This window comes from Lactuca sativa, chromosome 7 (assembly GCF_002870075.4).
Source record: "Lactuca sativa cultivar Salinas chromosome 7, Lsat_Salinas_v11, whole genome shotgun sequence".
NCBI lineage: Eukaryota > Viridiplantae > Streptophyta > Magnoliopsida > Asterales > Asteraceae > Lactuca > Lactuca sativa.
Window position 1 is genome coordinate 126346684 of NC_056629.2, and position 12884 is coordinate 126359567.

At 25.5% G+C, this 12884-nt stretch overlaps 1 protein-coding gene across 1 annotated transcript; it reads left to right on the forward strand.

The window, feature by feature from the left end:
- Nucleotides 1–2604: 2604 nt before the first annotated feature.
- Nucleotides 2605–8356, forward strand: LOC111894952 (agamous-like MADS-box protein AGL61). The gene is made up of 2 exons (XM_023891039.3): nucleotides 2605–2696; nucleotides 7758–8356. Exon 2 carries the CDS (start codon nucleotides 7760–7762, stop codon nucleotides 8312–8314), a length of 555 nt encoding a protein of 184 aa, XP_023746807.1. The 5' UTR covers nucleotides 2605–2696; nucleotides 7758–7759; the 3' UTR covers nucleotides 8315–8356.
- The last annotated feature ends 4528 nt before the right edge of the window (nucleotides 8357–12884 follow it).

Sequence of the window (12884 nt, forward strand, 5' to 3'; positions counted from 1 at the left end):
AAATAAAAACGCTAGAGCTGAAGAGAAAGGAAGAGTAAAGAAGAAAGAAAGAAGAAATAAGGAAAACGGAAACAAATACTATTGGAGGAGAATAACGGTAAATCGGCAATCAAAGTAGATAAGAAGAAAAGATAGAATGTAAAAACGTAAAGAGTTTGTGGCGTAGAATGAGAAATAGAACTTCCGTGTCAAAATATGAAAGAGAAAAAATTTTATTGTACCTAAGGTTTTAAGAATTTATAGTATATACTAATCTTATTAAAATATTTACCGTTGTAGAAAAATATCAAGTTCGCCAATATAGATTGTTCGCCAATATCATGTCTTTTTTCGATGAGTACTTGTGAGGATACCTTAAAAAATTGAATTTTAAAAAAAAATACAAATAATAAAATTGAGCATAGTACTATATTGGAGAGAAAAAAACATTGAAATAAAAATTATGGATCATTAAAGTTGAATCATGAATCGTCTTTATGATCATGATTCATGATTCAATTTTAATGATTCATAAGTTTTTCTAATTTTTTTCTCCAATATAGTATTATGCTTGATTTGACGATTTGTATTTGTATTTTTATTTTTTAAGGTGTCCTCACGAGTCCTCACCGAAAAAAGAATCATCACCGGAACCGAACCCTATATATATATATATATATATATATATATATATATATATATAGAGAGAGAGAGAGAGAGAGAGAGAGGGAGAGACAAAGAGAGAGAAAGAGAGAGAGCTAGGTTAAACTATTCTAACTAATTAGTGTACATCAATTGTATGCTATGAGAATGATAAAAAAAGCAATATATTGTTTGATAATATAAATACGTTCAATCTTACATAACTATTGTCAGTAACACACATTCTCACTAATTAAATTGTCTAAAAGGTTATTATACACTTATTATTATTATTTTCATTTCTGTTAGAATGTTTTATTGGGTCGTATTCTGTCAGAATGAAAATGAGTGGAAAAACGATGTGTGAGAACAAAAAAAAATAATTAAACGAGAATGGATGAAAATTGTGATATTCTTGTAAGGTTGAACGTATTCTCATTGTTATACAACTTATTATCTTAGTAATTCTCATAGCATACGATAGATGTACAATAATTAGTTTGAATAGAATAACCTAAGCCTATACATATATATATATATATATATATATATATATATATATATATATATATATATATATATATATATATATATATATATATTAGGTGTAAGACCCATTTATTATATGGGTTTATTTTAAAGAAAAACTAAATACAAAATTCTAAACATTTCAGAAATATGAATTTATAAAAAAAAGTGAGAAAACATTGAATTATAAAAATTAAAGTGTTTTTTTCTCTTTTAAATTAAAAAAATTAATTTAGATAAATAAAAAAATTAATGAATTTTTAATTTAGTAATTTTGAAATTAGAAGGAAAGTTCATTAATAAAACTGATATGCATTTATTATTTCATTTAAATACTATCTAGAATTTAATAAAATGAAAAAAAAATCATAAAATGACATGTGGAATAAATATTATTTTAAAATAACCACAAAATTACATTTGAGAAAATAACTGAAAATATAACATGTGGCAAAAAATATATATATTTATTAGAGAGGATGTATATATATATATATATATATATATATATATATATATATATATATATATATATATATATATATAAGCTTAGGTACTCAAACTCACAATACTATGTCGTTTTGTATTATATAATACATTCTAATTGTTCAATGTTCTTATAATTTAACTTTTAACTTGATTTACTTCCATGGTTTTTATAAATTATACACTATCTTCCTTTTACATAATTTTCATTTTTAAATACAATATATATAGCCTAGTAGGTGTTCGGCAAAAAGATGTGATGTAAGAGAATGATAATAGTGAAATTTCGAAAATCTTGAAAGTAGATCAAAGTAAATCAAGTTAGGGATTGAAGTTTAAAAACATTATAAAGAATATATCAAACAAAACGACGTATTATGGTGTGTTTCAGTATCTAAGCTTATATACCTTTAAGAGTATATTCACTTTTCCATATATATATATATATATATATATATATATATATATATATATATATATATATATATATATATATATATATATATTCAATTATCTCAACCTTGATGATAACAAGACATATGAAACCTATTATTAATAAATACAAGTTTTTATTTAAATGTTTTTGTATTGAATGTAACGCAATATAATATTTCTTTAAACCAATAAATTTTTGAAAATTTAATATTATAATAACTTTATTTTGTTTCACCAACATATATTTATCCATATTTTTACCATATAATTATATTCCTTGGCAAATTGCCAAAATTTACCAAATATACATATTAAACGGAGGCTACAAGTTACAAGTGTTATCTTGCAAAAAGTCAACAAAAAAAAAAAAAACAACTAACAATCATAATTGAATGACTTATATAATTATTACAACTTTAATTTTTGAGACGAGGTTCTTGTTGCTATTAAGTTATATGCAAGGGGTCGTTTTGAAATATCACAAGTATAAATAGGATTAGTTTGATCAAAGATAAAACCCTAAACTCCCAAATAGTTTGAGAGAGAAAAAAATTGGGCGTTGGAAAAGGATTGAAGAGGATAACTATTAAAGATTCAAAAAATCAATATACAAGTGGGATAGCAAGGTACATTTTTTGTTTTAATTCAGTATATGTTTATTTAATTTGTTATGTATATATTCTATATTTCTTAGATGTTAATTTGATTTCTTTAAATTCCAATTACTTCTCCACATTTACCTCAAACCAATGCAATAATCTTCAAAAGTATATAAAAAGTAATTTTCCATTTTGATTAATTTTGGCTATGTTCTAAGTCATAAGAGATTGATCTGTATCTTTTATAACGAAATATGATTTAAATTTCAGATGAAAGTTTTTGGATTTGTAACATCCTAGTGTTTAACTTAATTTAATACGATTTTAAATTACTCTTTTGAGTGTGACAGCATATTATCCTATCGGATGTCACGTCCGTTGGACTAACCTGCCCATCAAAAAAAATTATTATTTACTTGAAAAACATTGTAAAATATCTCTTTGAAATCCTCATGATATCTACCATACATATTAAAACAATAAAAAAATGTTTCAAATAATCATTAAAGTTTCAAAATCAGTGCCTGCTATATTAAACCGTCGCTCAAAAATTACTCTTTTGGGGAAAACGTTATAAAGTATCTCTTTGAAATCCTTGTAATATGTACCATAAATTGTAAAACAATAAAAATAATGCTTCAAACATTCCTTAAAATTCCAAAATGTTCCATTCTTTAAAGAATTTTAACAAACATGTTCTAAATAAAAGATCGAATGATTTTAAAATAATTTTCATTCTAATTTCATTTATAAGCTAAAATTGCTATGACTTGTGGTAAATAAAAGATCAAATGATTTTAAAGTAATTTTCATTCTAATTTCATTTATAAGCAAAATTTGCTATGACTTGTGGTGTTACACGTTTTTGTTATGAGATGAATTAAAACTATTTTTGGCATACTAATTAAAATCTAACGGCGAGCTGAAAATCTAATTGATAGTTGAAAAACTCACTCATAAAAAATAACGATTGCTAAAAACAAGTTGGTAAGGCCGCTAAAAGATATAAAATAACATAAAATGTGATTTAAAAGGATATGATTTTTTATAATTAATTAATGGTATATTTGATTTCTTTTAAAAAATGATTTAGAAAAACTAGTATAAATAACTTTTTAAAAATCTACCTTATAAGTTATTTTTTGATTTTTTATAATGACAAGCTAAAAAAGTTCGAAAAATAAGTACTGTGATACGTCAAGCACAACCTATATATGTTTATGTTTTAAACAAAGAGTAAATGGAAAAGAAAATTGTAATTTTACCATATTTGAAATTTGAAATAGTTCCAAATGTAAACAGAATATTAAGTTTGCTATTTTTAATGTAAGGTTTTGATACTTCTTGAAATATCAAATTTTAATTTTGTGCTCTCATGTTGATTTGACACCATTGCAAAATCCATTAAGGTGACACCATATGCGTAAGTGATGCTATTTTGTAAAGAAGTTCAATGCTGTTTAATTTGTTTGTATTATCAAAATTGCTTGTTTGAATTGACTGATTTTATTTTATCTCAAAACAAATTATTTTTAGAACATAAGATTCAGTATATATCTTGATTGTTTGTAAATGACCAACAAATATATATTTTTATTATATTAAAGAATAACCAAATATAAAATGATATGAGCAACCTCCTATGCTAATGATGAGTTCTGAAAATTAGTTGAAAGCTATAACTATTATTTGTATATGAGATAAAAGTAGCTTGGAATTTTAAAAACATATAAAATGACATAAAATGCTTTATTTAAAACATGTAATTGATTTAAAAATATTAAGTCAATTTACAAGACTACCAGAGTTTTATCTAAATGCTATTTGAAGAAGTTTTTGGCTTTGAAACTTTTTGTTTTAGCTAAAAGCTATAAGTCTTATTGTAGAATGAAGTTATTTTTTTCATGGTTTTTAACAATTTTTTCTAAAAATTTAAAGAATAAAATCTATCAAAAGTTGTCTGTTAAACACGTCTTAAGTTATCATCATCTTTTATCTTTTTAATGCTTATCCAACTTTTAAATTTTTTACGAGTTTGATCAAAGTTTTATTTTATAAACTTGTAACAAGAATAAATTTAATATATTTAATTTTAACATATTTTAGACTTGTTTTATAGTTTTTTTTTCTTATTTTAATTTTACAAATTTTAAAACTATTTTTGATCCAAATTTATAAAATCAATTTGAACCAAATTCTTAACAAAATCTACAACTTTTGGTAAACTAGTTTTGAAACATATTTGTTAAATAGTTCTGAAACATATTTGTTAAAAAATTTGAGACTAATTATAATGAAGTTTATGACTTTTTTATAAACTTTTCATAATACTTTTTATAAATTCTCAAGATAATTTTTAAGAAAAAAATTATAAAAAATGTTTCGAATAAATTCATAACAATATTTATAACTTATTTACAAATTCTTTTACGCTTTTTGAAATGTCTATTTATGTTTTTTCTTGACGTTTAACGTATTTACTTAGACATTATTAGAATCACTTCACTTTTGTTTTAGATTTATATGTGTTTTACCAAAATTAGATACTACAAAGAAATGGTGTTAGAAAATTATTTACAACTTTGCAAACTTTATTTATAATATTTTTTATAACTAATAAGCTTTAACAGGTATATTTTTCAATAACATTTATATATGTATCTTTTGATCTAAAAGTAACTAACCTACATAAATACATTAAGAAAACGTAAATAAAATATACAAAATAAAACCGGAAATTATTTAAAATAGGTTGGAACAAAGTTTTTCAAAATAAATTTATAAATAATAATAATTTTGGAAGGAATTTATAAAATTTATAAAAATAAAAGTAGGTGTTATGTTGTTGTACCTAGTAACATTATTTTTATTTTATAGTTTGTTATTTTGAAAGTACATTTTGATGATTTGAAAGAAAACAAAATACTACAAAAAAAAAGTATTACACATTTAGTATCTTCACAGAAAATTTGATGGTGAGGTTTTTTTTAAGGTATTCATTATTGTATTGATGGTAAAATATTAAATGTGATCATTTTAAACTTTTTTTTTGTTAAGTTTCATTAATCTATAAGCTTTGAGTGTCCAATTATATGTAACATGCTATTTAAGAAATATTTTTATGTATACCCTTTAGGATATATATATATATATATATATATATATATATATATATATATATATATATATATATATATATATATATATATATATATATATATATATATATATATATATATACTTCAGTAAAAAAAACATATATATTAGACCTTAACAATCGCGTAACCATTTCGCATAAAGAAATAAAAAAACATCATGTGTATATAGATATGTGCACATGCTTTTATATATATATATATATATATATATATATATATATATATATATATATATATATATATATATATATATATATGGCTAGGTTAAAGTGTTTTTTATATTTATTGTGTGTTAGAATGCACCAATAAAAATTTAGTAAAATTATATTATTATTTAATTAAATAATGATAGATATTAAATGGTTTCCATAATTGTATTAATATTAAATGATATCCATAATTATAATTTTCTCTTTATGGAAATTAATTAAATTCGTCATTAATGTCAGCAATAACATTTTTTCAGAATTAATTCGTATCTAGGTTTTTATGTCAGCAATAACATTATTTCAGGACTCACTCACTTAAAATACAATAAAGTTGTATGGAATATGAAAAATGAGGGTGTATTCTAAAAGAATATACTCTCGTTCTCCTATAATACACTCTTATTATTTTATATATGAATTCATTCTGAAAGAATATTATTATTGACATTAATGCCGAATTAAATTAGTTTCCATAAAAAGGATTTATAAATATGGATATCATTTAATATACATTTAATGTTTACACAATTTTTATTAGTGCATTCTAGCACACAATAGATGTCAGAAACATTTGAACCTATCTCTCTCTCTCTCTCTCTCTCTCTCTCTATATATATATATATTGTGTGCATATAACATTGATTCTGGATCAATCATTTAAGTTATTTTAAAAAAAGTAATTAATTCATATTATATTTTGTAGATACAATGAGTATTAATTAAATGTTCAGCATTTAAGATGCATTAATTACTTTCTTACAATAAGTAAAATGATTGGTCCAGAATCAATCCTACATGCACACAATAGATAATAAAAACATCTAAAACATAACTCTCTTTCTCTTTCTCTCTCTCTCTCTCTCTCTCTCTCTCTCTCTCTCTCTATATATATATATATATATATATATATATATATATATATATATATATAAACACTAATAACTTGATAAAATATAATTCAAAAAAATAAAGAAAAAATCATAAAAGAATAATCGGCTAAACATTTCACCAAAAAAAACAACATATCTATATATAGGTATGAATATGCTTAAGCGCGTGTGTGCGTGCGTGTGTGTGTGTGTGTGTGTGTATATATATATATATATATATATATATATATATATAACAATTCAAAACATAAAATACAAAGAACTCCACTTAAAACCAAAAATAAATTACTAAATATTTAAAAAGATAAAAAATATCATAATAACCCATGTCTAACATTTAATAAAAACCCTAAAAAAAATCTTGATTTCTTTTTCTTTATATATATATATATATATATATATATATATATATATATATATATATATATATATATATATAACAAAAACTAAGTTACACAATATTTAAAAAGATAGAAAGTTACCACATTTACCCATATCTAACATCTAATTTAAAATATTGAAAAATCTTGATTTTTTTTCTTTCTAGGTATGTGCATATGCATAGATGAATATTTAATATATATATATATATATATATATATATATATATATATATATATATATATAATTTCATATAAATGTTAAACAACTTATATGTTTCTTTGAATTTTTTTTGCATATATATATATATATATATATATATATATATATATATATAACAATTCAAAATATAAAATACAAAGAACTCCACTTTAAACAAAAAATAACACAATATTTAATAAAATAAAAAAATATCATAACAATTCATTTTGCCCACATTCTTTTATATAGTGATGGCAAACATTAAGATAAGGAGACTTCGTCGAAAATTGGGGTTCAAGTTCAATAAGAGCAAGAAACAAAGTGATCGCTTGCTTGCATTCACAAAGCACCGTGACGTGATATTTAAGAGTGCGAGTGACCTTTGTACCCTTGTTGGCGTAGACATTGTAATACTCATAACTTCTTTGTGCGGTATTACTTATTGTTTTGTTCATCCTAATGTTGAGTCAGTTCAAAGCCAATTTTTATACCAAACCCTTTTGCCAAAAAGTATTTTGGAGCCATACCAGAAGGTTCATATTGAAGAACTTAACAAAGAAATTTATGAAGTGCGTAAAAGTTTGAAAGTTGAGGAAAAACGTGCAATGATATTGAAGGAAAAGAAGGATGCAAGGCCCAAGAAGGTGTGGGAGGAACCCATTCCAGAACTTAGTACAATTGCTATCGAAAATGTTAAGCGTATTCTTGGTGAAATGCAAGTATTAGCTTTTAATAAGATTAACGAAGAATACCTGTGTAAGCAAGCTATTCATGGTATTAAGGAATTTGTACCCAATCATATGTGATTGATGCTTCGCGAAGCATGGAAATTGGCAGATGATGAGCGGTTTTATGTTAGACACATTATGAACTAAATATGTCATGTGAGGATCTATTCGTCACCTAATGATATAGATTAAATAAATATAAATATTTATTTTTATTTGTTTGGTGTTTTTTTTATTCGATTTGTTTATGTTATCATATCACATATAGCATAGTGCCCCAAAAATGTCGATTTATTTTACTTAAGTGCTATAAAATGTAGTATCATGCGCGAGAATTCAAAAGCTTGTGTAAGTGGATGACATGTCTTCGCTAACATTACATATGCAAGAACTACCAGATTAATATGTTACTTTTATTAATATAGAATATATAATTAGATTTGTTACCACCAACATGCATTATAATACATAAATTTGTAAGGTTTCCATATTTATGTAATTAATCTCTCTTCTCGTGGATGATTAGGCGACTTTACACACTATCCACTTCATTTAAAGATTTTTTTACATAACCGCATTTGTATGTTATTGTTACATGTGGTGTGACACATGACATATTTGGTTCATATGCATCAAATTTTAAAATAGAAACTTAAATACGACATTACGAAGTTAGGGACTATTATTTCCCAATATGATCATGTTTATAAAGAAAATTTTAGATAGAGGGATTATTAGCGACAAATTTGAGAAATCTAAATATGAACAAAAAATAATTAATTTTAGGGACATAAATATTATGAAATTGATATTTAAAAGGGTAAGTTGAGATTCTTAATATAATAATGTTGATAGATGCCATTTTATGAAATTATAGAATGGGAAACCAAACGTGCCAAATTCTTAAAACTTAGGTTTTACATATCGTTGACTAACATTTTGACTAACATTTGGGAGTTAAAATGCTAATAAATTTATATTTATAGGCTTTAATTGAAATCTTAAGTTAGAAATGATAGTAAATATCTTTTGTGGACATTTAAGAAAGATGGACTAAAAGTTTCAATTCCTTGAAACTTAGGTTGACCATGAATTGAATATTTGAGACTAGAAATGTTAAGATTGTAGTTATTTTGGTTTTCTGAGAAGAAATATAAATTATTATATTAGAACATAATAATTGAGGTTAAAAGAAGAAAACTCTTAAGCAACATACCATTAAGTTCTTCCTTCATCCCATTCATCATTTGAAATGTACCCGAGAGACTACAAGGTTGTAAAATGGCTATTTTTAGAAAATTGTTGAAGATAGAATTTTAACATTTTCTTTAAAGATTGGAGCTCAAATTCATTTTCTTTGATGATTTTTCATTTCCAATTATATGAGTTGTTTGGGGATTTATTAAACCCCAAATGATGAAAATGAAGTATATAACCATTGAATTTCAATTTTGAGTGATGATTCGGTATGAAATCATAGGTTCAGCTTCAAATCAAAGTTAAGAGTTTAATGTATGAAGATTTCAACTCCAAGTATGTTGAAAATGAATTTTTAAGTTGTCGATCATGCTTTAATGGAGGTTTTGGAAGCCTAAATCTGTGAAACCCTTACTAAAGCTTATGGATTTTGATTTCCAATAGATTCGGGTGTAAAATTGGTAAGTCAACCATAGATTCATTTTTAGAATCCTATCAGGATATTAAGCTCTTAATATGTTTAATAATTGATTTATATTGTCATCAATGCCAATAATTGATGAAAACTTAAACTAGTCACCATTTGGATGTTTTAAAGTCTAAGAAAGGAGTTTATGAAATGATCATTTTTATCCATGACATATAGGTGTTGGAAATAGTGTTCACAGTCACACCAGTTGATAATATTACTATTAATAGCAGTGTGCTTTTGGGTTACACACAATGACACATATAATATACAATTTGGCATGAGAGTTTTATTGGGTTATATTTTGTTAATTAATTAAGTGTTTAATTAATTAATATAAACTAGTAGACATAAGTGGTTTAAGTGTAAATATTTAGAAGTCATAGATAATTACTTAGTAACCTAGTAATTATCCAATAAGGATTCCTAAACCTCTCCTATAAATAGAGGAGCCTATTATTGAGTTTTCTAAGACTTTCAAGTAAGAAAACCCTAAAATCGACAGCCTCTCTCACATTTCAAAGAAACCGAACACTTTATTTATGTGTTGCGTATATTGACCTGGAACGCCACATTGCTCGAAGAAAAACCCTAATCGTTTAGGTTTTTTAGTGCTTCATAGTTCCGAGGTCCGTCAAGGTTGTGTATTTTCCTTCTATTGGTGCTATTGTGAAAGAGCAATTCTATGTTGGGATTTAAACACCCGTTCAACTATCAAGTAGAAAACAAAATATTTCGAGTATATGTTTTCGCTTTCGTTCTATGGTTGTTTTACAGAGACTTAATATTTTATTGAATTTGTGAGCATGTTGGTTTTTGGGTTTGTTTTGAGCTTCCTCTGTGCACCTTGATTTTGAGTATATGTTTTCTCTTTCATTCTATGGTTGTTTTACAGTTGCTTAATATTTTATTGAACTTGTGATCATGTTAGTTTTTGGGGTTTGTTTTGTACTTCCCCTGTGCGCCTTGATGGCATTGCTTAAATCTCCATAACCCATAAGTGGTGTCAAAGCCACTAGTTCAAATCTTATGCATTGAGATTTCAACTATTTGTGTTAACCATATTTTCATTATAGTTGACTGATTAGATTAGACCATTATAATTTTTAAATACCTTTTCATAAACTAATAATAGAATTAGGGTTTAAGTAGAAAAATGGTTATGTCAGTTTACGCGGTGTGTTACCTTTGTGTATGCAATGCGTCGACAATGGATTACCTGAAATCTAATCCATAAAACGCAACATACTACAAGAACTTACACGTGGGATGTGATACATGGTGTAAGTCCCAAAAATGTTGATAAAATTTTCATTTTTAGTTGAATCATATCATTCATTTATTTGTTCGACAATCAGAGTAAAAATATTCTCAAAACATCAGAGTAATTAAAAAACAGTTAATGCAAAATAAATCTCGAGGGGATGCTATGCATTCAAGCCGCGCACTTGCCTTTAGAAATAGATGTACCTGAAAACATTTAAAACATAAACCGTAAGAACAAAGCTTAGTGAGTTCCCCAAACTACATTACACAATAATACATAAAAAATGCATGTACACCGAGCCCACAACTTAAAATATGATTGCCCCCGTCCGAGCCCATAACTTATGACTAGATTACCCCCGAGCCCATAACTTATGAATGGATTGCCCTTGGGCCCACATTATAAGTATGGATTGCTACCGAACCCACATCATAATACTAGATTTCCCTTCTCGGTCCTCAGCTTATGACTATATTGCTCTAGGCTTTGTTGGCTTAAAAAGCAATACTGCCTCAACCCAACCATACTATGTCGACATATGAAAATAGATAAACAATAACTAACAATACATGTAATCATATAGATCTATCAATTTATCAGATCACTACAGTATACCAACATCCTACACATAAAAACACATACTACAGTACAAATATAGTGAGAAAACTTACCCAACTAATCAACAGAAGCTTACTAGTTTCAAACCCTCGGTCGGTGGCGGAAACACTGAGCCGTGATAGGGTTTGTTTTATTATCTAAATCATAGAGTGAATCAAACAAAGTATTTTATTAATAACCCACAATTACATTGATTCTTACATAATAAAATCTAACTAATTCCATGCTTCTTGTCCTTCCTTGAAACGATCTTCTCTTTTTTCGATTTTCTAGTAATACATGGGTTTTAAAAACGGTCAACATAATGTTGGTGAGTTCACAAGTTTTAAAGTTTTCAAAGTACTCTTCAATATAGCATCTTTGTTTATGAATACATAGACTTTCAAAACTTTTCAATGACTATAAGTTTCTAGGGAGTATTTCTTTTTTACAATATTTAATTCGTAACTTCTCATATTCTCCTTTAATATTTGATCTACTTCTTCCATCTTTTAGGAAGGGATTTGGTTTATACACTCGATTAGTTTCAAGTAGTTATTACATAAGATACTTAGTAAAGTATTTATCTTTATATATATATATATATATATATATATATATATATATATATATATATATACACACCGGATTGAGTTAGAGAAAAAAGAAAGAGTTTGAGGTGTGGAATTGGAAGAAGTGAAGAATTCTATTTTTTGGGATGATTTTGACATACACGCGATGCAAATAGAATCTATGTGAGTCGTGAACGAACCTTGTGGCCCCATCTAAACTTGCCATATGTCAACTTTCTGGCGGTCCAAGTCTCTTGTATCTCAAGGAATCCGGATGTCAAACGTGTATGTCGTGCGTGACGTGCATTACACACACACGATTAATATTTTTCAAAAATTCATATCTGTTTTATATGAATCTTGTTTCCGAAATTCTTTATATATTTATGTAGCTATTGATTAGTACTACAACTTTCCATTAGTTTGTTTTGGATAATTCTAACTTCCATTTTTAGCCCGTATTTTATGGTTTTCCAAAAAATCATATCTTCTGCGTGCGTACTCCATTTTTAGCCTTCTTCGCCTTTAAGTTCTTATACCAAGGAG

Excerpts from the sequence above, each read along its gene's own strand:
- LOC111894952 (XM_023891039.3), top strand. The coding sequence starts at position 7,760 with ATGGCAAACATTAAGATAAGGAGACTTCGTCGAAAATTGGGGTTCAAG.